Here is a 24942-nt window from a genome sequence, read left to right as displayed (position 1 = left end):
TAAGATATCAACGAGGTACTTCTTGGTTTTATTAGATATGGGAATTTCCAATTCAAGTCAGAAGCACCACAACCACTGCCATATTAGAAAGATTAGTACCCGAGAGCCCAGACTGTCACCGGGCTGGAAGCCTCTGGAGGAGGGCTCCCAGGGACCACTGACCTAATCAAGGGCCTCCTCCTTCACATACCACCCTCCACCCCAACCTTTATGCCTTCTTAGAGTCCTTCAGGGAAGGGACCCACCGTCAAGATTGTCCTTTCTGGCACCTAACTTCTGTCTGCTAGAAGACAGCAATGAGACTGCCCCTACAATGATGATGCCTATGGTGACCACATCTCAAAGAAGCTGAGATGGATCTCAGCCCTTTATTGTCACTTGGGAGGGAGAACCCAAATCTTAGTAAACAAAGACTTTCTCTCTTGAACCATTCACAGGAATACTGAAGGTAATGAAAATGAAAATGTGTAAACCATCCTTTAGAGCAGAGGCTACAAACTCACCTGCCCGCCTGGACCAGCACCGGGCAGACGTCCTCCATGAGTGAAGTGCAGTGGGGGATGGGAAGGGTGGGGGAGGGGGTAACGGTGGTGGGGGTGAGCCGCAGCAGACTTGAGATGACAGCATGCCCCATCCTCCACCCAGAAAACTAGGTATTTTTTATACGTAATCTCCCAAGTTTCAAATATTGTCAATACATACAAAAGGTTATGAAGCCTTATAACTTCTGCCCTAGGCAAATTCCACACTTAAACAAAGCTCCCTCTCCCACCAAATAAGAAAACTTTAACAAGGTGATTACAAAGAAAATAAGAAATAGAAAATGGGCCGGGCGCGGTGGCTCAAGCCTGTAATCCCAGCACTTTGGGAGGCCGAGGCGGGTGGATCACGAGGTCAGGAGATCGAGACCATCCTGGCTAACATGGTGAAACCCCGTCTCTACTAAAAATACAAAAAACTAGCCGGGTGTGGTGGCGGGCGCCTGTAGTCCCAGCTACTCGGAGGCTGAGGCAGGAGAATGGCGTAAACCCGGGAGGCGGAGCTTGCAGTGAGCCGAGATCGCGCCACTGCACTCCAAGCCTGGGTGACACAGCGAGACTCCGTCTCAAAAAAAAGAAGAAAAAAAAGAAATAGAAAATGATAGCAGCTTCAAACATACCAGTCTCCCTGTTTTAAAACAAAATCAATAAAATCACAATTCATTGAGCTCATTCTTGTCTACAAGGAAGCAGCTGGATGGATCTACTGGCAGGTAGTCCTGCAGGATTAAAATGAGGCCCACTGCCAAAAAAAAAACCCCAAATAAGATGCCGTCCTGCTCGTCCTCATACCATCCTCATCAGGCAGGGAAGGAATAGGACTAGACTCCCTATTAGGGAGAATAGGTTGAGGCACAGAGCAGGAAGGGCCCCTCCTCAATATCACAGAGCCCCTCTGTTGGGTCAGACCAGAACTGGGGGCAGAGGCTAAAGGTGAGACCCATTGCTGTCCAGGGGCAAGGGGCTGGCGGTAGGGGCTACCCTGGCAGCCGGGAGTTCTGGGGCCAGTGATATAGAGCCCCCCAACCAAAACAGGTTTCCCATTGCACCATTTGGCACCATCTTGGAGACAGCTGAAATAACGAATCAAAGTTAGGCAGCACCTTGCAGGGCACTGAGCAAATAGTAGGCACAGTTGTGTGTCTCCTGAGTAAACTGTGCATCATGAATGAAGGGAGCTACTTCCCTCAGCTAGTGCCTCCCCTCCAGGGAAATCCAGGAGCTGCCTTTGCCATTCCGAAGACTCTGGATTTCTCCAAGGCAGGCAAAGAAGACAAGGGAGGTAATGGTGAGTTCCCTCTGCGAGTAAACACATGGATTTCCCGGCTCTAAGGGAACATCATCGGTTCTGTCAGACTCACGGACACACAGGAAGGGATTCCAGAACCCCACAGAAACACAGAACCCAGCGGGGCTGTGTCTGCAATAAGCTTAGGCTCGGACCTGAGACCTACAGCAAGTCCATACCCAGTAGTCCAAGCCCCTGGCTTTCCTTCTGTTTGGTGCCTATAGGAATTCCCTAGCATCCTTATACCCAGAGGACTTGGCACAGAAAGTCGATGTCAACATGAGAAAGAAAGAGGCTCTTTGTTCTCCCAGGCATGCATGGCTATTTCTGTCCCCGCCCTGAGGCACACAGACCTTCTTGGCCCTGGCCCGACAAGCCCCCAGGGCAACAGTGTGGTCTTTATTTTGGCTTGCTCTGGGAGCCAAGGTCCAGGGAAGCCTGACCCTCTGTGCTCTGGGGGACCGTGACAGGGAGAAGGCATTGGCTCAGCCAGAATGTCTCAAAGGTACTACAACTGGCATTGAATGGACCAATTCTTTGCTGTCGGAGACTGTTCTGCACATTGTGGGATGTCCACTAGATGCCAGGTGTGCCCCCACAGTCACTGTGACCCCCTCAACACACACACGTTTCCAGTGCTGCCTGGAGGGACAAGCTGCCCCTGGTTTAAAGTCACTGGGCTGGTGGCCCCCTCATGCATTTTGTGAAACAGAAGGCCCAGAGACTAAGTGACATGTGTAAGGCCACACCTCAGCTCTGATGACTTCTGGCCCAGAATTCTTCCCAGCTGCACTCTCAATGATTGGTGCCCATGCATGTGCCCGGAACACTGCAAACACACCATGGGATGCCACAGCTCTGCAGAGCCTCAAAGCAGAGAGCTATCTGTCTCAGTGGCTCAGAGAAACCGAGCAAGAGAGACAAAATAACCTCCCTGCGATCAGACTCAGCAAATGCTGGGTGGGGAGTAGGTTCCCCGGGGAGACACTGTTTTAGGTCCTGCTTGTCCTAGTAAGTCCCACCGTCTAGCTGGTAACTGTGAGTGTGGCAGGCCTCCAGCAGGCGGGGCTTTCTGTAGTCTCCATGGAGACCTGGGGGCCAGTGAGAGGGAGCCAGCCCCCAGCCTGTAGGTTAGAGCCAGGGACAGCCCAAGGGTCCAGCCTTCATCTTGATTCTCCAGTGGGCTCAGCAGGAGTGTGGACAACTCCATCACAGGCTTCTGACCCCCTTCCAAGGTCCTCACAGTCTCCATTGGGAAATACGGCTGTTAGTGCCAGCTCCTCCTCAGGTTCCTGGAAGTTTTCTGGAACACAGGAGAAGAAATCACTGAATCAGAAGAGAAAGGTTATGAGTGAGTTATCTAGGAAGGAAAAGGAGAAAGTTGGCCCCAGCAAATATCTACTTAAAAACTAAAACAAAATACATATCAAAAACCTTAACAATGTACATACCCTTTGACCCACAAATTTCACTTCTAGGATTTTATCCTAAGAAAATAATTAGGAATAATTAGTGGACCTGCTGGAGCTATCTTGCTACTGGCCTAAGGATGAAACTGACACTGAAGATGGCCCAACAGAGAGAAAGAGCAAGCCTGGGTCCTTGCTGGGGTCCCTGACCCCCTGAATCAACCAACTCTGAAGCTGACTCCACCTCTGGACTGTCTTTTAGGTGAGATAATGATTTCTCTTACTGCTTGTGCTAGTGTGAGTCATGGTATCTTTACTTGCAGTTGAAAGTGTCCTGATTCAATGTCCAACAATGGGACTGGTTGAGTGAACTATGGCTCACTCACATAATGGGATTCAGGCATTAAAGATAATACATAAAATTCCACAGACCTAAACACACACACACACACACACACACACACACACACACATATTGAATAGAAGTAAAATTGGGGAAATCTGAATAAGATCTGTGGATTGTGCCAATGTCAATATCCCGTTTGTTCTATTGCACTACAGTTTTGCAAAATGTTACCATTGGGGGAAACTGGGTAAAGTGTACGCAGGATCTCTCTGTGTGATTTCCTTTTTTGTTTTTTGAGACGGGGTCTCACTGTGTCACTCATGCTGGTCTCGAACTCCTGAGCTCAAGCTATCCTCCTGCCTCGGCCTCACAAAGCGCTGGGATTTCTGTATGATTTCTTGCCACTGCGTGTTATCTAGAATTACCTCAAAAAAGAAAATATGTTATTGACATATAATTATTGCTGTGGAAGGCAGTTATAGTATGTTATTGATGAAGAAAGAAGATTCCAAAACAGTAAGTACAGTCACGTGCAACATAATGACATTTTGGTCAATTATGAACCTTAATAAGAGAGTGGTCCCATAAGATTGAAACACAGCTGGCCGGGCATGGTGGCTCATGCCTGTAATCCCAGCACTTTGGGAGGCCAAGGCGGGCGGATCACAAGGTCAGGAGATTGAGACCATCCTGGCTAACACAGTGAAACCTTGTCTCTACTAAAAATACAAAAAATTAGCCAGGTGTGGTGGTGGGCGCCTGCAGTTCCAGCTACTCGGGAGGCCGAGGCGCAGGAGAATGGCGTGAACTCGGGAGGCGGAACTTGCAGTGAGCCGAGACTGCGCCACTGCACTCCAGCCTGGGCAACAGAGCAAGACTCCATTGCAAAAAAAAAAAAAAAAAAAGATTGAAACACAGCTAAAAAATTCCTGTCACCTAGTAACCTTGTAGCTGTCCTGATGTTGCAGTACAAAGCATTATTCACATGTTTGTGGCAATGCTGGTGGAAACCTACCGCACTGCCAATCATACAAAAGTCTAGCACATACAGTTATATACCGTGGATAATGTAGACAATACTTGATAATAATAAGAAATGACTGTTACTGTTCTCTCTCTCTCCATATATATACACATATATATGGAGAGAGAGAGAGAGAGAGCGAGAGAGAGAGAGAAAGAGAGCAATGCCGCTGGAGTGCATTGGCAAAATCTCGGCTCACTGCAACCTCTGCCTCCCAGGTTCAAGCAGTTCTCCTGCCTGAGCCTCCCAAGTAGCTGAGATTACAGGCAGTGCCACCACGCCTGGCTAATTTGTGTATTTTTAGTAGAGATGGGGTTTCACCATGCGGGCCAGGCTGGTTTGGAACTCCTGACTTCAAGTGATCCGCCAGCCTCAGCCTACTACATGTTTTAACATTATTTTAGAGTGTACTCCCTCTACTTACGTATGTATATATATAAAGATATATATATACACACACACATATAAAGTTTACATATATATATAGTTAATTGTAAAACTGCCTCAGGCAGGCCCTTCAAGAAGTATCCAGAAGAAGGCATTATCGTAGGAGGTGACAGCTCCATGTGTGTTATTGTCCCTGAAGACCTTCCAGTGGGACAAGATGTGGAGGCAGAAGACAGTGATACTGATGATCCTGACCTTGTGTGTAGGTGTAGGCTAAGGCACATGTTTATGTCTTAGTTTTTAGCAAAAAAAAAAAAAAAAAAAAAAAAAAAATTAAAATAGGAAAAGCTTATTGAATAAGGATATAAAGAAAGTATTTTTGTACATTTCTACAATGTTTTGTGTTTTAAGCCAAGTATTACTACAAAAGAGGCAAAAAGCTTTTAGTAATTTAAAAAGGTTTTTTTTTTTTGAGACAGTCTCACTATGTTGTGTAGGCTGCAGTCCAATCGCAGGATTACAGCCTTGAACTGTTGGGCCTGAGCGATCCTCCTGCCTTGGCCTCTGGAGTAGCAGGGACTACAGGCACGCACCATCACACCTGGCTACAAAATCAAAAAGTTTATAAAGTAAAAAAGTTACAGTAAGCTAAGGTTAAGTTATTGTTGAAGAAAGAAATATTTTACAATAAATGTAGTGTAGCCTAAGTGTGCTATGTCTCTATAGTCAACAGTAGTGCACAGTAATGTCCTAGGTCTTCCCATTCACTCACCACTCACTTGCTGACTTAGCCAGAGCAACTTCCAGCCTTGCAAGCTTCATTCATGGTAAGTGCCCTAGGCAGATGTACCGTTTTGATCTTTTATAGCATATTTTTACTGCGCCTTTACTATGTTTAGGTATGTTGAGACACACAGCTACTTACCACTGTGTTACAGTTGCCCATAATATTCAGGACCATAACCTGCTGCACAGGGTTGTAGACTAGGAGCAACAGGCTATGCCGTGTGCCATAGGCGTGTAGTAGGTTGTACCATCCAGGTTTGTAAGTACACTCTATCGTGTTCACATGACAAAATCCCCTAAAGATGTATCTTTCAGAATGTATATCCCTGTCATTAAGCAACTCATGATTGTATAAATGCATGTGATTATGACATCCTATATTTATCATATAGTATCAATGTGTGTACATAGTCCATAAATGCCATTTGCATTTTAACACATTCACTTCTACATGAGATTTGTACATACCACAGAGAGAGAAATTATCCAAAATTTATGTAAAATGGTTAATGATTCTAATGATTCTGTTGCTTCATCTTTTCTCCTTTAGTTTCCAGGTATATCCAAAATGAAGGCAGAGGGGTTGAAGTTAGCATTTTTGCAATTAAACATTTTAAAAATCTGCTGCATTTTGAAGATGATATAGGAGTTTATTAAATTTTAAATAGCACAAGGAGAGATAGGTAAATAGAATGGTGTACCCCAAAATATAATTGTAGTTATCTCTGCATGATGGAATTAGTGAATGGTATTTCACATTTGTTTTCTTTCTTTTTTTTTTTGTTTATTTTTTTTTGAGTTTTCAAATATGATAGGCAGAATTCTAAGATAGCCCCCAAGATTCTGGCCCCTTAGAAAGCCCTTCCTTGAGTCTGATGGGCTCTGTGAATGTGACAGCTTAGTCACTCTGGGGCGTAGGGTGCCTCTCTGACAAACGCAGTGGCTAGTGACTCCCTTGACCCCTTAAGTTATATGAACTCCCTCCTAGCAGACTGGAGAGGGGGTTCTCCTGCTGGCTGAAGGAGGATCTCTTGTGAGAGGGCTTGTGAGAGCAAGGAATGGCAGGGGCCTTGGAGCTGAGAGCAGTCCCAGCTGACAGCCAGCAAGAAGTCAGGGACCTAATCAGTGCCTTTGAAGCTGCGAAGCTTGCAATTATTTATTTATTTATTTATTTTGAGATGGAGTAGCTGGGATTACAGGCATGTGTCACCACGCCTGGCTAACTTTGTATTTTTAGTAGAGATAGGGTTTCACCATATTGGTCAGGCTGGTTTTGAACTCCTGACCTCGGGTCATCTGCCCACCTCGGCCTCCCAAAGTGCTGGGATTACAGGCATGAGCCACCATGCCCGACCTACTTGCGATCATTTCTTATGCAGCAATGAAGACTGACACATCAACTAATGGTTTTCTTTCTTAAACAAGAGGCACAATGAAAGTTAATTTTGAACCACCGTTCATTGTTTCTGTAACAAAGCTATACTTCTCAGTGCACTTTGGGACAGGGCTATGTCCATTCAGCAGGCTACACCCTTCCGAGTACTGTAGCCACTCCCATCCACGGCATAACTATCCACAGTTTCAGTTACCTGCGGTACAGTCCAATAAGATATTTTCAAAGAGATACCTCATTCATGTAACTTTTATTATATATTGTTAAATGTCTTCACTGTGCCTAGTTTATAAATTAAGCTTTATCATAGGTATGTATGTACAGGAAAAAACAGTGTATACGTCGGGCTTAGTGCTACCCATGGTTTTAGGCATCCGCAGGTGTCTTAAAGCATCTCATGTGGCAAAGGGGAGAATCAGTGCGCTTCCTATGTCCCTAACATCAGCATTGACATCTAGGGGTGTCTTCCCCTTCCCCTTCTCCCTCACTTCCATTTAGTGGCCTGATGATTCCACCCAGGTGTGGCTCCCGGCTGAGTTTTCTCCCCTCCATTCCCACTGCCCAGGTCGGGCCCAGGTCACCTGCTACCCCTCCTGGGACATGGCAGCCTCCTCCTAGCTGGGCTCTGCCGAGGTGTCTCCCTCTCCTGGAGTCCACCTCTCTAAACACACCCCAATCTCTCCACTCAGCAATCGCTCACGGCACACTACTTCTGAAGGCTGCACATCTGGGACCCTGATTTGGTCCAAACTCTTCCCTTCAGCCTTGGCCCTCACTGGTTTCCTTCTGCACCTTACTCCCGGGGCCTCTCGATGGTGGTCCCTTGTCTGATCATGACATCATGCTGTCACTCCTTAGCTCAGTGCTCCTTTTCTAAACCTTCCCATTTCTGCCTATGAAAATCCCTTCATCCCCCAGTTCAAACGTCACTTGCTCCAGGACACTCCCTGGATCCTCCAGGGAGACTCGCTGTGTTTGGTCCCATGCACCCCAGCATGCACCTGGAGACGCCTTTGTTACAATCCTCCCCATACTGTCTTTATTAGGTGGAGACTCCTGGGGAAAGAACCCAGTCTGACCGAGCGCATGTGCCCACTGCCTGGCATATGGGCACCTCACATTGCTCACCCCCACACCTGGCACATGGCAAGCACTCCATAGATGTTGGTCCACTCTGTCCCTAAGGTCCCCAAGTTCACGTGACCACTCCCATAATTCCGTGCACCTGGCCCTCAGGGTGCAGGAAGTCGGGGAGCACTCACCATGAGCTGGGCTTCTGCAGGCAGCAACATCCTGGTCCTTCCTCCCGCTCCAGGGACCCCAGGAAAAGCAGGCCAGCAGTCCAGGGAGGCCTGGTCTCTCCCAGGCTCCTTCCACTAGGAAGAACACAAAACCTGAGTCAGAGGGTCACATGGTTTCCACTTCACAAGACTGAGAGATTTTGTTTAGCAAATCAAGAGCCTCAACTGTCAACTGCTCTAGTTTCAACTGTCTGATTAAAAACACGAAGTCTGACTTGCAAAAGTGGGTGGGTTTTTGTACTTTAAAAACGAACTTTAAAAATGATTTCTTTACTTTATCTATGTTATCTCATTTAATTCTCACAAAAACCCTATGATGTAGGTACCATGTTGGGGAAACTAAAGCATTGAAAATGACATGAAATTAATTACAATTACATAGCACCAAACAAAATACTCAAAGAGCTGCACATTCCCTCTGATTTTAGTTCAAACTCTTTCTTGGCAGGAATAGATATATGTTTTAGTAATCTATAAAGTCAACAGGAACAAGGTTGTTTATTTGTTTGGTTGGTTTTTTTTTTAAAGACTTCAGGCAACCAAAACAAGGAAAATCCTTGTTCATAATCTTTGTTCAGGACCTATTTACTCTCAACCTGCGCCCAAATGTAATCAGACTGTATCCTTAGTTTTTCAACCCAAAAGCAGCTGGATTAGGTACCACAAACTGGGTAAAAGGGCACTGCCAAAAGGCAAGCAACCTAGAATAAAAATTATCATCAGACGGTGAGGAAAGAAATCAGAAAACTTTAAAAAAACAGATGCAACCACTAGCGAAATCTTAGTGACATGAATCCATTTGATGTGAGGATAATAGTGCTGTCCATTGCAAAAGCGGCAAAGAAATCAGTGGGCTATAAGTTATAATTACACTCGTTACCTTTAGTCATTTGTGAGGTTTAATTTTGTTCAGTATGTTTTCATAAAAGTAGGAAAGTGCTTAACATAGTAGAGAACAATTCCTTTGCAAAGTGTTAAAATCTCAAAAGTATTAGTGTTTATTTAAAAGGAAGGGAGGATTCATTCACTCTTTCTGCATGCCAGGCATGGTATCAGGAAATGGGACTGCGGATGGTGTTTAAACCCACAAGAAAACAAAATCATGTTCACAAGGGAACGAAAAATCATGTGGTAAGAGCTCAGAGAGCAAAGCGATAAAGGGTTCTGGGATTTCGCCAGTGAACTTGCAAATGGGAGCAGGGAAAGTCAAGGAAGCCTTCCTGGAGGAGGAAGTCCAGTTCTGAATGCACAAATGGGATTGGCCAGGTGAGGAGGAGGGAGGAGAAAAGGCTCTCAGGCTGAGGCAACAGCAATGTGTCTACAAAAAGTTTAGGAGGGACTGGGCGTGGTAGTTCACGCCTGTAATCCTGGCACTTTGGGAGGCCAAAGTGGGTGGATCACTTGAGGTCAGGAGTTCGAGACTAGCCTGGTCAATATGGCGGAACCCCGTCTCTACTAAAAATACAAAAATTAGCTGGGCGTGGTGGCAGGCGCCTGTAGTCCCAGCTACTTGGGAGGTTGAGATGGGAGAATCGCTTGAACTCGGGAGGCGGAGGTTGCAGTGAGTCGAGATCGCACCACTGCCACTCCAGCCTGGGCAACAAAGCAAAACATCATCTAAAAAAAAGAAAAAGCATGCACTCTTTAGGGTACAGAAAATGTGTGTGAATTCCCTTCTTTCCCTAGGAGGCCAGGTCAGCAAAGCGGTTGAAACCAAAATCAGAACAATCACAACCTCAACAAAAAAAAGGGATTGCGCCCTAAGGGAGGAGGGTTAGGGCAGGCGCACCCGCCTAGGCAGGTGAATGTGACATTGGTAGCATCACAGGTACCAGGTCTCCTTGCTGGGACCCCCCGCCCCCCGACCAACGCCAATACCCCAGGAGACACACAATACAGCCACTCTCTGCATTATCTACTTAAGAGGAAGAGGCTGGAGGGCGTGAAGGGCTGCCCAGCTGGGCAGTGAGAGAAAGCAAAGGTCTCCTGGGTTTGCCAGATGCAGCAACTCCTAATGTGCATGTTTTCATCCTAGAACACGGGAGAGTTCCCGTAAAGCCTTGCGTTCCAGGAGGAAGGAGATCCTGACCCTTTTGCTGATGGCAGCAGTCACGGGGGCTGGGAAAAGACCCTTAAACCCCTTCCACCTTTTAGGAGAATGTGGAGGGAAAAGGTGGCCTCAGCAGACCTGGGGGAGGCAGAGAGACACAGCAGTTGGGTGCACAGCCTTGGTGGGCGGCCAGAAATCACTAGAAAATGTGCTCTTAGTCCCTCTCACCTCCCCACTCTCCAAGTCCCGAGCACCCGTTCCTTGCCCTCTTAATAAAACCAGGGCTTCCAAGAAGCCTCCACCGCGCTGGACATGCCCCTCCGCCCCTCCTAGGGCTCCCGACACATGTCTAGCTGCGCAGCGCCCTAGAATTTAGCTCCTGATACCGCCAATCTCCTTAGCCCCTATCCACCCCCTTGAAACTTTCCCATCCCAAGGCTTTCCCATTTCCTTCCCTAACCCTCTTTTCCTCTCCCCGCCCTCACCCACCCCCTAACTCCTAGATCTCGGCCCTGCCCGATTCATCCCTTCTCTCTACCCACTCCCTCTGCCTTCTGCTCGGCCTCTCAGCTTTCCCACGCCCCCTAGGCATCTCCCGTGCACTCGGGACCCTTCCGGGACAGACTCGACCTCCTACGCAGGGCCTGTTCTCTGCTAGCTGCGCGGCCTGGCTCTAGGCACCTCCCTGCTCTGAGCCTCAGTTTACCTCGGTGCTCAATGAGGGGGACTGGCCAAAGGGGTCCAACTTGGGGGACGTGCCCGAGCTACCGCCCGCCCGCGCCCCGCCGGGCCCCGCGCAGTCTCACCTGGTTGCCCGGCTCCTGCGGCTTGCAGGGCCCTGCAGGCGGCCGCCTGGACGGCCAGGCAGGAGGACGGGAGGCCGGGGCAGTAGGCGGCCGCCTGCACGGGACCTCCCGCCTGGCGGCCGAACACGGCGCGCAGCAGCGCCTCCAGCAGCCGCAGCCCCGGCGCCACCGCGTCCTCCGGCCCGGCCTCGGCCACCAGCACCCCGACCAGCGCCGCCCCGGCCCGCCGCCGGCCGCGCACGTCCCGCAGCATCTCCCGCAGGCGGCGCCGCGGCTCCCGGGCGGTCAGGGATGACGCGCGGCACAGCACGAAGACCAGCTGCGAGCGGATGGCGCGCGCAGCCGCCGCCCCCGCCGTCCTCGCCGCCCCAGTCGTCCGCGCAGCCCTCTGCGCCCCGCGCGCCGCCCCGGGCCCTGCGCCCTCTGCAGCCGCGCCGCCTGGCTTGCCCGCGCCTGGCTCCGGCGGGAACACCGCTCTTGCGAAGTCCTGCAGGAGCGCGCGGCTCTGCTCGCGCTCCCACAGCTCGCCCACCAGTAGCACCTGCCCGCGGCCCCCAGCCGCCTCCACCAGCGCCTGGAAGGGCGGCTCGGCCGGGCGCGCGGGCCGGGCCGACAGCGCCTCCAGCTCGCGCTCCATGCTGGCTGCCGCCCGCCCTCTGCGGCCGCTGCGGCTCGGGCGCACCCGCTGCCCGCCTCTCGGGGCGGTGGCGCCCCGGCACGGAGGACACGCCCCGGAGGGCCGAGCCCAGCCGGACCCCCGGGCCCCCGGGCGGGGCCTCTGTGTGCACGCTCCCCTGGGCGCAGCCCTCATCGCGGGCCCGGGTTGGAGAAGAGGGCTTTCCCCCCAGCCCTCCAAGGGTGGCTCCTCCCGAAGTCCCTGCGCAGACGTGGGAAAACGGAGAGTCATTCATTCATTCATTAATCCATGCCACACATACTCACTGAGCACCTACTAGGTGCAGGCGCTGGGCAGCCGAGGGTGGGAAGACAGACAATTAATCCCATCACTAGATAAGATGGTTTGGAGACCTGGAGCAGAGTCCCGCACAGTTTGGGGTTTTGCGGAGGTGGGGTGGAGGGTAGGAGGGTAAGGGGCGGAGGGCGCAGATAAGTGGGTAGGAAGGTGAGATAAAAGAGAGCACGCAGGGGTTATTTCTGCCATCCAGCTTTCCTTCTGGTCTTCAACATTTAGCAAAAACTGACCGAGGGTCCACTATTTCCACAAATATTTATTGTACTGCCCTAGGCGCTGGGGGTGAAACCCAGACTGTTTCCGTAAAGCAGAAAGTCAAGGGGGCCAGATGCAGGACACCGATGGTGCTCTGATCTGCGTGGGGGGCAAGGGGCCAGGTCAGAAGCAGGAATGCATTTCCCTTCCTTGTAAGGATCTAGGTCAGCCTTGTCCAATAGAACATTCTGCGATGATGGAAAAGTTTTATATTATCTGCACCATATGTGACTATTATTGAGTACTTGAAATCTGGCGAGTGCAACTGAAGAACTGAGTTTTACATCTCACATAATTTTTAATGAAATGTAAAATTAAAGCAGAAAGTGACAAGATGATAATGTACTTAAAGGGCTGGCGCCTTCCTCTGAATAGTACCCTAAAGATGCCGCAGAAGGAAGAGGGGAGTTAGTAAGGACTCTGAGAAACCAGTGTAAAACCGGGAAAGGCCTGTCGCCTCCTCCCCTCAGTGCTATAGAAGGGGGATGGGCTGAGCGAACACTATACACTTATGCTCTTTTCTTTGCCTGCATTGGCCTGAGTAGACCATTTCTTAACCCCATCTCCACCCCCCACCACTGCCATGGTGCTAGGAGGCAGAAAACAGCTGTGCTAGCCAGGGATGGCAATATCAGGCTGGGGCTAGCAGCACGGAACAACCAGACCGGGCAGCCTCTTCTTCTCACTTCATGAGTCAGGAATTCCAACCACAAGACCCACCATATGAAAAAGCATTCATTGGCCAGGGGAGAGTGCCGAGAAGTTCCCTGAGTGGGGTGTCTGGTGTGTGTGAGGGTGGTACATGGGGAGTGGCTACATTCACATTTGATGCCAGAGGCAAGTCCCATCACACCCCTCTTCCTTAAGCTCCCAGGTGGGATATAGGAAGAGCCTAGGTTTACTCATCCCCAGCCAAGGTAGCTGATATCTAGGGAAACGTGAATTCACTGGGAAAAATAATTAGACTTCTGGGGCCGGGTGCTGTGGCTTATGCATGTAATCCCAGCACTTTGGAAGGCCAAGGCGGGTAGATCATCTGAGGTCAGGGGCTCGAGACCGGCCTGACCAACATGGAGAAACCCTGTCTCTACTAAAAATACAAAATTAGCCGGCCAAGGTGGCGCATACCTGTAGTCCCAGCTACTTGGGAGGCTGAGGCAGGAGAATGGCTTGAACCCAGGAGGTGGAGGTTTTGGTGAGCCAAGATCATACCATTACACTCCAGCCTGGGCATCAAGAGCAAAACTCTGCCTCAAAAAATAAAATAAAATAAAATAAAATAAAATACAAAATAAAAATAATTAGATTTCTGGAAAGTATAAAACAAAGCAGGTTTAATGGATATATGAATTAAGATTCATTTCTTAATGACACAGACAATACTAATAACAATGAAAACTTCTTTTTCTCTTTTGTAGAATCTGGAGATGGACAGTTTGTGGCTGAAATAGTATAATAGTTCTGCTTTACTAGGTGTTTGAGGACTCAAATTTCATACCAGGTCACTGTTGCCCTCTGACATCTTCATGATCCAAATTGGCAGCTAAAACTTGGGGCATCACACCTGTATTCCCAGAAGTTGGATAGTAGAAGGACTAAGGAAGGAACAAAAATCTGGTTGACTTCAGATTTCTTAGCAACAACATTGAGTTTAAGAAAAAATGGAAAAATTGTTTTAAAGTATCAAAGAAAAATAACTTTGACCCTAGATTTGTATTTCTAGCTAAATTATCAGGTATGTAAAGAATCAGAAGGCATATCACATATAACCCCTCTTTGAAAACACTATTGGAGGAAGTACCCCATCAAAAAGGAAACTAAATTGGGCTGGGCATGGTGGCTTATGCCTGTAACCTTAGCACTTTGGGAGGCTGAGGCCGGCAGATCATCTGAAGTCAGGAGTTCGAGACCAGGCTGACCAAAATGGCAAAAGCCTGTCTCTACTAAAAATACAAAAATTAGCTGGGCATGGTGGTGTGTGCCTGTAATCCCAGCTACTTGGGAGGCTGAGGCAGGAGACTCGCTTGAACCCAGGAGGCGGAGGTTGCAGTGAGCCGAGATTACACCACTGCACTCCAGCCTGGGCAGCAGAGTGAAGCCGTGTTAAAAAAAAAAAAAAAAAGGAACCAAGAGTGCTCAATAATAGCAAGTAAGAGGGATTAAATCACTTGTCTAAATAACAGTGCAAGGCCATACCACCAAAGCACAGCCTAAGTGGGTATAATAGACTGGGAGTATGGGTGGCAGAGCCGGGGCGAAACCTACAAGTTGACCGAAAAGGGAATTAACCCCATGTAGGCCACCTCTGAGGAAGAGAGAAAGACAAGTTTTAGAGAAGAACTGTCAGGTATACTGGGATTTTTAGCACATTCTTACAAGGCTTGTCTAAAACCAACATGCTCTGCCTCCTAAGCTATATATTCTCAGCCTCTAAATCTCCACAACTATTACAAATTTCCATAGGTGGGATGGGGGATGGATCAGAGGGGGGTGGAATGTTAAACAAAGGTTGGAGTCCAGGGCTAGTACAGTTTATCTTTATCTGTGTTATTTACACAGCAAAGGTTCTGGTATTAAATTAACAGGAAATTGCAAAGATCCTTTTTTTTTTTTTAAAAAAAGGCAAGATGCCAAGAATATTTCTTCCTCCTCTCCCTTCACACCCTGAAAACATCATAAAATTAATGGACTTCTTCGTTCTCTGGTGTTCAATGAAGATATAAAGTAAACTGGGATTTCTGAAATACTTTACCTTTTCATGTTCACTTAAACAGAATTTGGTGGGAATCAAGTGATAAGAGGCTGGTGTGGTGGCTCACACCTGTAATCCTGGTACCTTGGGAAACTGAGGCGGGAGGATTGATTGAGTCCAGGAATTTCAGACCAGCCTGGGCCTCATAGCGAGACCCCATCCCTATACAAACAAACAAACAAAAATCAAAAAGCTAGTTGAGTGTGGTGGTGTGTACCTAGTCCCAGTTACTCCTCGGGAGGTTGAGGTGGGTGGATGGCTTGAGCCCAGGAGGTTGAGGCTGCAGTGAGCCGTGATTGCGCCACCGCACTCCGGCCTGGGTGAGAGATCAAAAACAAAACAAAACAAAAAAAAACCCCTGTAATCCCAGCACTTTGGGAGGCCGAGACGGGCGGATCACGAGGTCAGGAGATCAAGACCATCCTGGCTAACACGGTGAAACCCCGTCTCTACTAAAAAGTACAAAAAACTAGCCGGGCGAGGTGGCGGGCGCCTGTAGTCCCAGCTACTCAGGAGGCTGAGGCAGGAGAATGGCGGGAACCCGGGAGGCGGAGCTTGCAGTGAGCTGGGATCTGGCCACTGCACCCCAGCATGGGCGACAGAGCGAGACTCCGTCTCAAAAAAAAAAAAAAAAAAACCAAAACCAAAAACAAAACAAACCAAAACAAACAAAAAAAAACCAAACCAAAACAGAGTGACGAGAAAGTGCTGGTTTGGAAAACAAGGAGTATTCTCCCTCTAGTTGCTTGCCAGCTCCTTTCTCCTCTTTACTCACGCTCTGTCACCCTATTCTCCTCTCCTTCTTTCTTCCTTTCCTCCCTTCTCCTCTCCCCACCTTGCCCTTTCTCTCTTCCTTCCTTTCCTTCCTCTCTTGTTTCCCTGTACTTTCCCTCTTTTTCCCTAAGATGTTTGATGTGGGGGCTACAAGGAAGCCTGGACCAGGGGAGACTTTCTGGCTTCCTGGGGAGCCAGGTAGAGGGAGGAAGAGCTTGAATGTGAGGAAGACCTCAGAGGGAAAAGAAACTGGAGGAGGCCCCAGGACCCACGGAGGAATGAGGCTGAGGTGGGGAGAGGGGCTGGAAACTTGAAACTGGGTGTGACAAGCGCTGGGGGCCCCCGAGGTGGAGCAGACCTGCTCGCCGATGTGCTGGGGCCTCGTTTCCTCCTCTGCCAGGCCCAGGCTGGTTCCCATCAGGGCACCAGGAATGCAGATCTCTGTGCCAGCTGGTGTTCTTATGGCGGTTAAATATCTCAGTTTCACCTGAACTTTAGGGGTCTGGTGAAGGTTTGTTAACCCACTTATGCAGGAGGTTGCAATTTTTTGAATTGCTGACGTGTGAAAAATCAGACTTTGGCAATGACCTTGAGCAGTAGGCTATAAATAACTCCCGCATGCTCAGCGTTCCAATAATGGAACACTAGGCATAAATGGGATTTAAGAAGCCTGCAGGAAATGCTGAGGGGCAGAAGTCAGGCTTCAGTGCCTATCATGCTCCTGCTGAGCCCTGGACTAGTCAGTGGTGCCAGGAGGAGGGGCAGGCAGGCCCCCAGGACATACCTGTAGTGGCTGAGGGCATCACAGTGGGGGCAGTCCTCCATCAGCAGACACCTAGCACATAACTTGGGGGAGAGTGTGTGCACCTGTCACCTTGGTGGCCACAGCTGCAAGGTGATTTTGTGGGGATCTGTGAGCATCTGAGGCCCCAGTAGGGGCAAGGAGGAGAACAGCAGCTCATCTGTGCCGCAAGGACATATGGTGACTTTGAAGCCACTCAATTTGGACCTCCTTTCAAATCTACCAGGCCAGATCAAGTGACAGCTTCAGTGTAAGTCTCCCAAGGTCCCCTCCTGGGAGAATGGCACCAGCCAAAAGTGGCCAGGAAGAAACCATGGTCTCTAAAAGCTGAATGGGGCCCCGGTTGGCCTTTCCCTCCCCCAGGACAGGGCTGCACCAACTGCACCCAAGCTGGTACCTCAACTGTCAGGCCCATTGAGGTTAAAGTGGAGCAAAGGGCAGTTATCACTGGAGGCAACCTTATTCCTCCCCCAAGTCTTACAGCAGGTGCCCTTTTACAGAGTATCAAATACAATGTGAGCTGTATCTGTGGGGTGGGCATGAGGGTTGTGCCCACCACAGGCACCCTGCCCCTGTACCTATATATCTCATTCTATTCACTTTCTGCAGCCCCTCAGCCCCTGGGTGATGAAAAAATAGGAAGTGTGCGAGCTTTGGGGCAATGGGCAGTGGGTGACTTCATGATCGTCATTCACAAGGTGCCTGATATAGAACAAGGTAACCATTAAAATAATCTTATGATAACCTTAGTTGCTCAAGCCATCTCCTGGCCAGCGCCTCTCTTTCCCAGAGGAGTGGATCAAGAACCGGGTAAGGAAGATGGGCTAAGTGCACGGAAACATGAGGCTCCTCTGCACCAGATCTCGTCAGAGCTCTGTGACTGACCCTGATGTGACTCTGCAGGACAGGAAGCTTCTGTGATCACTGGCTAGAGGATGTTCAGCTTACCAGTTTCAGGTTGCACTGGACAAAGATGATGGCAGTGTTGCTAATGACAATATGGTGGCATGACATTGAGGAGACAGTGAAACTCTCACCTCACCACTTTAGAGAAGCCTCTTATCAGTGGTAGTGGCAGATGGACAGGCAGTGGCTACCAACAGAGCTTTCTGCAACGAAGAAAATGTTCTAAATCTGTGCTATCCAGTACAGTAGCCACTAGTCACATGAGGCTCTTGAACCATTGAGATGTGGCTTGTGTGACTGAGGAACTGCATTTAAAGTTTTATTTAATTTTAAGTAATGTAAAGTTAAGTTTAAATGGCACGTGTGGCTAGTGGCTACCATATTGGACAGCACAGGTCTAGAAGGCATGCTATCATCATTCTCTTCCAAGGTTGATTTATTTCCATGGCCTGATTATCAACTTAGTTTAGATTGGTTTTCAGCTTTAGACAGTGACAGGACAAAGGTACTGGCTGTGGCAGACACTGTTGGTTTTCTGCTTATTGGTCACTCATGCTTACTGAGCCCGGATTTTGGTATAAAAGCAACGGACCCAGCCTCAGGGGTCGAAGCGTGAATAGAAGAAGCCAACTGTTCTTAATTGCTAGTGACTGGTCTTGAGGTAGGCATGCTGCTCAGTTCTAGCCAGTCCAAGATAAGGAGAGATTTCCAGGAAAGATTTCCTTCCCTGACTAGGGAAGTTGACAGGCCCTTTTGGGGCCATCCTCTTCCTTGCTTCACAGAATGTTGTGTGAAGTCCTGATATTTGGAGCTATGGCAGCCATCTTGCTACCATGAGGGAAAGGCCAAAAGAATCAGTATCTTTCTATGAATTGTTAACGCTATTTGGAAAAGCTCAGTGAACACTTCACTTCTTTGGTGTTGTCAGTTTTCACTGCTTTGAGAGTAATTCTGCCCTTCAAATTGTATAACCCAACATCTTCCTTAAATTGTTTTATATTGAGATAGGACATAAATTATTAAATAAAATATTTAAAATAGCTCAAATAATCGATTGCCTTTAGAAGGAAATCCAAGATACCTGTAACAGGATGGCTTCTGACGAAGGGAACTGACAGGTTAAGATTTATAGGTGGGAAGGACATTTAACACTGCCTACCCATTTGTTTCTTTCGAATTTTGTTCCACAGGAATGAACTGTCTACTCAAATATAGGTTTATTAAAGTTAAGGCCAGGTGCAGTGGCTCATGCCTGTAGTCCCAGCGCTTTGGGAGGCAGAGGCAGGCAGATCACTTGAGGTCAGAAATTCGAGACCAGCCTGGCCAACATGGTGAAACCCCATTTCTACTAAAAGCATGAAAATTAGCCGGGCGTAGTGGTGTGCTCCTGCAATCCCATCTTCTTGGGAGGCTGCAGCAGGAGAATCACTTGAACCCGGGAGGCAGAGGTTGCCGTTGGCCGAGATCATGCCACTGCCCTCCAACCTGGATGACAGAGCAAGACCCTGTCTCAAAAAAAAATATATATAATAATAATAATAATAATAATAATAATAATAAAACAAATAAAGTTAAAGTTGTATGTGAGGATCTTATTTTGCTACTTGGAAGTAACCACCCAAAAACTCAAACCTGAATTGTTCAAAGTATGTGTTTTTTACATAGGTGTGTTCACTTTGTAAAAATGTATTGAGCTGGTCACTTATGATTTATGTCTTTCTCTTAATATAATAACAAGTTTACATTTTGAAAAGTGGTGGCGTTTTTGGAGTGGAGCTCAGAGTTGGAAGGAAAACCAGGGGGCAGCTTTGTTTCCATTATAAAAGCCATTTTACTTGCCCTAAAAAAAAACTATGTATATTATTACATACTTTGATCAGAAAATATATTAAACAAAGTAGAAAAGAAAAAAGCTAAACATCTTGCTGCTATTTGGGATTGCTATCTTTAAGAGCCAAGCCTTGTCCAATCTATTTGTATAAAATACTGAGTAATTAATCTACCCATTCACTTATTTCCTTTTGGAAGCCATAAGGAGGCCATTGGTGAATATAAGTAACTTCTGGAGCATCTAAGGCACCTCACCAAGTCCTAGGCCTGATACAGTCTGTGCCGTGGGCCAGCACGATGTCCTGCAGGATGGTGAGGTGGTCAAGATCCACCCAGCAGAGAGCCCACGAGCAACATGCAGACAATGTGCTGCTGTCCACCCCCTCCAGGACCCACTATTGTGCACTGGCCAAAGACGGGAGAGTTATGCAGGCCGTTGTGAGGGGAATCACCCACCGCTTCCACACGTGCACGTGCGTGTGCGCGCACACACACACACACACACCCCTTTTGACTCATTCACAGTGATACCAACATCTGTGTTCCCACCAGGGGTGCAGTGTTCCTCTAGATTTGCTATTTTGTTGAAGGGACTGGGGTGGGTCCTCCCTCTGTCATGATAGCCCTTACTCTTTGGGTCACAGAGCTGGTGTGGGGATTCCACCTGTAGCTTAGGGGATATATTCCAACTCTACACCCAGGTACTGGAGAAATGATGGGTTCAGGATTCCATCAGGCCTACCATGAATAGGAATCCCATCAAATTTGTCAGTAGTGTTCTGTTCCCCAGGAGGTCTATGTCAGTTTAATGTCCCATACCCCCTCAAAGGTCTGGATCATCCCTTTCCCCACTGTAGTTTCCCTGGTCCATGGTCAGTTCCCCTGTGGGAAAGACAGGGCTAAAACAGAGAAAATATATTTTTGATGTTATCACATGGTCTTTTCTCAGGGGGACCTGGCATCCACTTAATTCAAGGGACATATCAAAGAAGCCCCTCTGGGATGTTCTGTTGGAATCAGGGAGACCAGGAACAGTCAGCTTGGGATGCTGGCCCTGGCATTATTGCTGCTGGCCCCTCAGGACCATGCTATTGGACTCTTGACTCTGTGCAGCCTTTGTGAAAAATCTCTGGTTGACCACAGGGCCTTTGCATCACTTCCTCACAATCCAAAGTCCTTGGCAGGAGCATCTGATAGGCTAAGCTCAGATCACATGACTATGTACTAGTTATAAAGAGACTGGAAGAGAGAATATTTGATTCCCTGTTGGCTTCCCTAGAGAGAAGTAGATAGACCCTGGCCCCCCACCTGCCCAAAAGACCTCCCACTCCAATAGAATGATACCTGTCTGGGCATCAGGTAAGCAAAAAGGTGATTTAAAAAAAAACTTTGATTTTTGCGTGGTTGAGTTTTCTACAATGAGTATTTATTACATGCATAAATTTTAAAAAGGGGTCTGTCATTGTGCATACTTTTCTTTTTCTTTTTTTATTTTTATTTTTATTTTGAGATGAAGTCTCGCTCTGTCGCCCAGGCTGGAGTGCAGTGGTGCAATCTTGGCTCACTGCAAACTCTGTCTCCTGGGTTCAAGTGATTCTCATGCCACAGCCTCCTGAGTAGCTGGGATTACAGGCACCCACGACCATGCCTGGCTAATTTTTGTATTTTTAGTAGAGATGGGGTTTCACCATGTCGACCAGGCTGGTCTCGAACTCCTGGACCTCAAGTGATCCATCCACCTCGGCCTCCCAAAGTGCTGGGATTACAGGCATGAGCCACTGCAGCCGGCCATTGTGTATATTTTTCAGTCAACCAATTCCAACAGTATGATTACTATTATACACATGGGGAGCATTAAAAATGGTTCTTGAACAGGGCTCGGTGGCTCACGCCTGTAATCGCAGCACTCTGGTAGGCCGAGGCGTGCGGATCACAAGGTCAGGAGATAGAGACCATCCTGGCTTACGCGGTGAAACCCCGTCTCTACTAAAAAAAAAAAAACTAGCCGGGCGTGGTGGCAGGCGCCTGTAGTCCCAGCTACTCGGGAGGCTGAGGTAGGAGAATGGTGTGAACCCGGGAGGCAGAGCTTGCAGTGAGCCGAGATTGTGCCACTGCACTCCAGCCTGGGCAACAGAGTGAGAATTCGTCTCAAAAAAAAAAAATAAAAAAAAAAAAATGGTTCTTGAACCTGAAAAGCTCAGGAACACTGATACAAGAATTTGGAGTCCAGTCATTTGTGTGTGAGTCTGAAGCTGAAACTGGAGTGGCCTGTCTGCTTGGCCCCGCTCTGTGAGGGTTCCAGTGGCCTCTATTTGGGCCCCTTGACTTTCAGAAGAGGTTGTTAACCCTGTGTAGCTGTCTATTCAGACACTGAGATTTACACTTAACCAGCAATGTGGAATGTTCTGGATCCTTGTTAGATCAGAGCCACAACCTCAAACTCACTACTGTTCAATACTTAGCAAACATTTGGTGGAATTAAAGAAACATGTAGGAAGACTTGTCTCGATGGCAGTACAAAGAAAAAGCATGCTCTCTACTAACAGCACTTCCGGCACCAAATATATAGCTTTTCCATATCACGAAACTCTCCAGTTCTCTGCGGATACCAGCTGGGTGCCCAGTGATTTGATTCTAGCATGAACAAACTAGAGTTCCATCAAAGCATGCAGGTTAAGGGCTCAGTCCCACAAGCCTGCCCCCCACTTCAGACGCCAATCTCAAATAGTGGGTCCCCAGGTTATTCACACTTCTGTCTGACTTGGCTACAAATTGGGGACCCCTATGAACCCTTCCTCAGGTCCTGTAATTTGTTGTAACAGCATTTGTTTTAACAGTGTTTCTCAGGGAAACACTTGATTTCTGTTTAGTGGTTATTATATGGGACATAATAAAGGGCACAGATGGAAGCCAGGTGAGGACAGGTACATAGGGAAAGGTCCCTCAGGCTCCCAAGCAGAGGAGCTTCTGTCCTCATGAAGTTGGAGCCTACCCCTCTCCCAGAATGGATACTCACCCACCCAGAAGCTCTCCAAATGCCTTTGTTTTTTGTTTGTTTGTTTGTTTTTGATAGTCTTTCTCTGTCACCCAGGCTGGAGTGCAGTGGCATGATCTCAGCTCACTGCAACCTCCACCCCACGAGTTCAAGTGATTCTCTTGCCTCAGCCTCCCAAGTAGCTGGGATTATAGGTGCAGGATACCACGCTCAGCTAATTTTTGTATTTTTAGTAGAGACAGGGCTTTGCCACGTTGGCCAAGCTAGTCACGAACTCCTGACCTCAAGCTATCCTCCCACCTCAGCCTTTCAAAGTGCTGGGATTACAGGCATGAGCCACTGCACCCAGCTTGTTTGGGGTTTTTGTGGAGGTTCTGGTTATGTAGACATGATTGATTAAATCTTTCGTCATTAGTGATTACCTCAATCTGTAGCCCCTCTCCACTCTCTGGAGGTTGGGGTGAATAGGGGAGTAGGGGGTAGGGAGTGGGGGTCAGGGGAATAGAGAATAAGGGAGCTGAAAGTTCCAACCCTTTAAATACATGGTTACTTCCTCTGGCCATCAGCCCCAGCCTCCAAGAGTCAGCTTATTAGCATAAACTCAGGTTTGGTTGCAGAAGGTTTATGATGTGTAACAAATACTCCTCACTCCTATCACTCAGAAATTTGAAGGGTTTTAGGAGTTCTGTGCCAGGAACTTGGGATGAAGACTAAATGCATATTTTTTATTGTATCATGATATCATGGGCAGTCACACATTCATTCATGCACGAGAGAGCTCCATTCCTCATTAGCATTTATTCTGGGATTGAATGTGGTGGCTTGGATAACCCCATGCTTTCCCACCCCGGTAGGATTGCTTTATTTACACTCACATGGGTTAATGTGTTAACTTAAATAATGGAGTTTAGCAATCCTCGTGGTACTCATTGTTTTGTTTACTGTAAAGATGGTTTTAGGGCCTTGTTTACTATGTGACACAGGCCATTTGGATAGAAACACGTGGAAGAAATACCTTTCTGGTCTTGGAATTCGTCTTCTGAGCAGCGGATTTGTTTTCATCCAATGGACATTGTGAGTAATACAGCTGGTCTTGTTTCTTCTTTGCATAGGCTGCTGGGAAGCTGAGTCAAATTGTGACCCATATCTAGCAAGAGTAAAGGACTTTCAAGGCAAACATTTTGTGTATTAATCTCATCCCTAGATTCACTTTCTTTCTTTGGACCTAATTTTCTTCCCTGTCTTCCTAATGTCCTCCATGTCTTTTTTAAAAAAAAGTATTTGTGAGCTAACTTAAATATTTTTTCTTTATTTTTTAGTCAGTGCAAAATAAAAAGAAAGGCATACATAAAATATTTAAAATCTTATATTTTCTCCTGGCCTCTTATACTGCTTTCTGTGCCATTCTCTGATCCTGGAAGCTCAGGGATTTTATTGGGTTTTTTCATTTTAGTCTGAGAATAATCATTTTGTTACCACTCCTGTGATTACTGTGGTAGAAAGAATTGTCATCGGCCGGGCTCAGTGGCTCACGTCTGTAATCCCAGCACTTTGGAAGTCTGAGGCTGGAAGATCATGAGGTCAAGAGATCGAGACCATCCTAGCCAACATGGTGCAATCCCATCTCTAATAAAAATACAAAAATTAGCTGGGCGTGGTGGTGCACGCCTGTAGTCTCAGCTACTTGGGAGGCTGAGGCAAGAGAACTGCTTGAACCTGGGAGGTGGAGGTTGCAGTGAGCCGAGATTGCGCCACTGCACTCCAGCCTGGCCACAGAACGAGACTTTGTCAAAAAAAAAAAAAAAAAAAGGAAAAGAAAGAAAGAATTGTTCTCTACTTGCATCCTTTCAAAAGTCTTTCCGGTATGTGCTTCATACTGGACACAATAATTATGAACTTATCTTTATTCTCCGGATAGTGGAATGTGACTCAGAAATCTATTCAGAAATTCATATCCTTGTGCAGTTTTTTTGTTTTGTTTTCTTTTTTGAGATGGAGTCTCACTCTGTCACCCAGGCTGGAGTGCAGTGGTACAATTTCGGTTCACTGCAACCTCCATCTCCTGGGTTCAAGCGATTCTCCTGCCTCAGCCTCCTGAGTAGCTGGGACTACAGGCACACACCACCACACCCAGCTAATTTTTGTATTTTTAGTAGAGATGGGGTTTCACCATCTTGGCCAGGCTGGTCTCAAACTCCTGACCTCAGGTCATCCGCCTGCCTCAGCCTCCCAAAGTGCTAGGACTACAGACATGAGCCACCATGCCCAGCCCCTATGCAGTTTTATAATTCTCTAAGAATTCTAAGAATTTTGACTTTTTCAGCGT

At 47.7% G+C, this 24942-nt stretch overlaps 1 protein-coding gene across 1 annotated transcript; it reads right to left on the bottom strand.

The window, feature by feature from the left end:
- C12H2orf72 (chromosome 12 C2orf72 homolog) lies at positions 1–11989 on the bottom strand. The gene is made up of 3 exons (XM_045367857.3): positions 11330–11989; positions 8435–8548; positions 1–3130 (listed from the first exon to the last, which is right to left on the bottom strand). Exons 1-3 carry the CDS (start codon positions 11964–11966, stop codon positions 2991–2993), a joined length of 891 nt encoding a protein of 296 aa, XP_045223792.2. The 5' UTR covers positions 11967–11989; the 3' UTR covers positions 1–2990.
- Between the last annotated feature and the right edge of the window lie 12953 nt (positions 11990–24942).

This window comes from Macaca fascicularis, chromosome 12 (genome assembly GCF_037993035.2).
Source record: "Macaca fascicularis isolate 582-1 chromosome 12, T2T-MFA8v1.1".
NCBI classification, from domain to species: Eukaryota; Metazoa; Chordata; class Mammalia; order Primates; family Cercopithecidae; genus Macaca; species Macaca fascicularis.
This window is presented reverse-complemented; position numbering and strand designations above follow the sequence as displayed.

Excerpts from the sequence above, each read along its gene's own strand:
- C12H2orf72 (XM_045367857.3), bottom strand. The coding sequence starts at position 11,966 with ATGGAGCGCGAGCTGGAGGCGCTGTCGGCCCGGCCCGCGCGCCCGGCC. Across the intron at positions 8,549-11,329 it reads CGCAGGAGCCGGGCAACCAG|TGGAAGGAGCCTGGGAGAGA; the intron begins GTGAGACTGCGC and ends TGTTCTTCCTAG. Across the intron at positions 3,131-8,434 it reads CTGCAGAAGCCCAGCTCATG|AAAACTTCCAGGAACCTGAG; the intron begins GTGAGTGCTCCC and ends CCTGTGTTCCAG.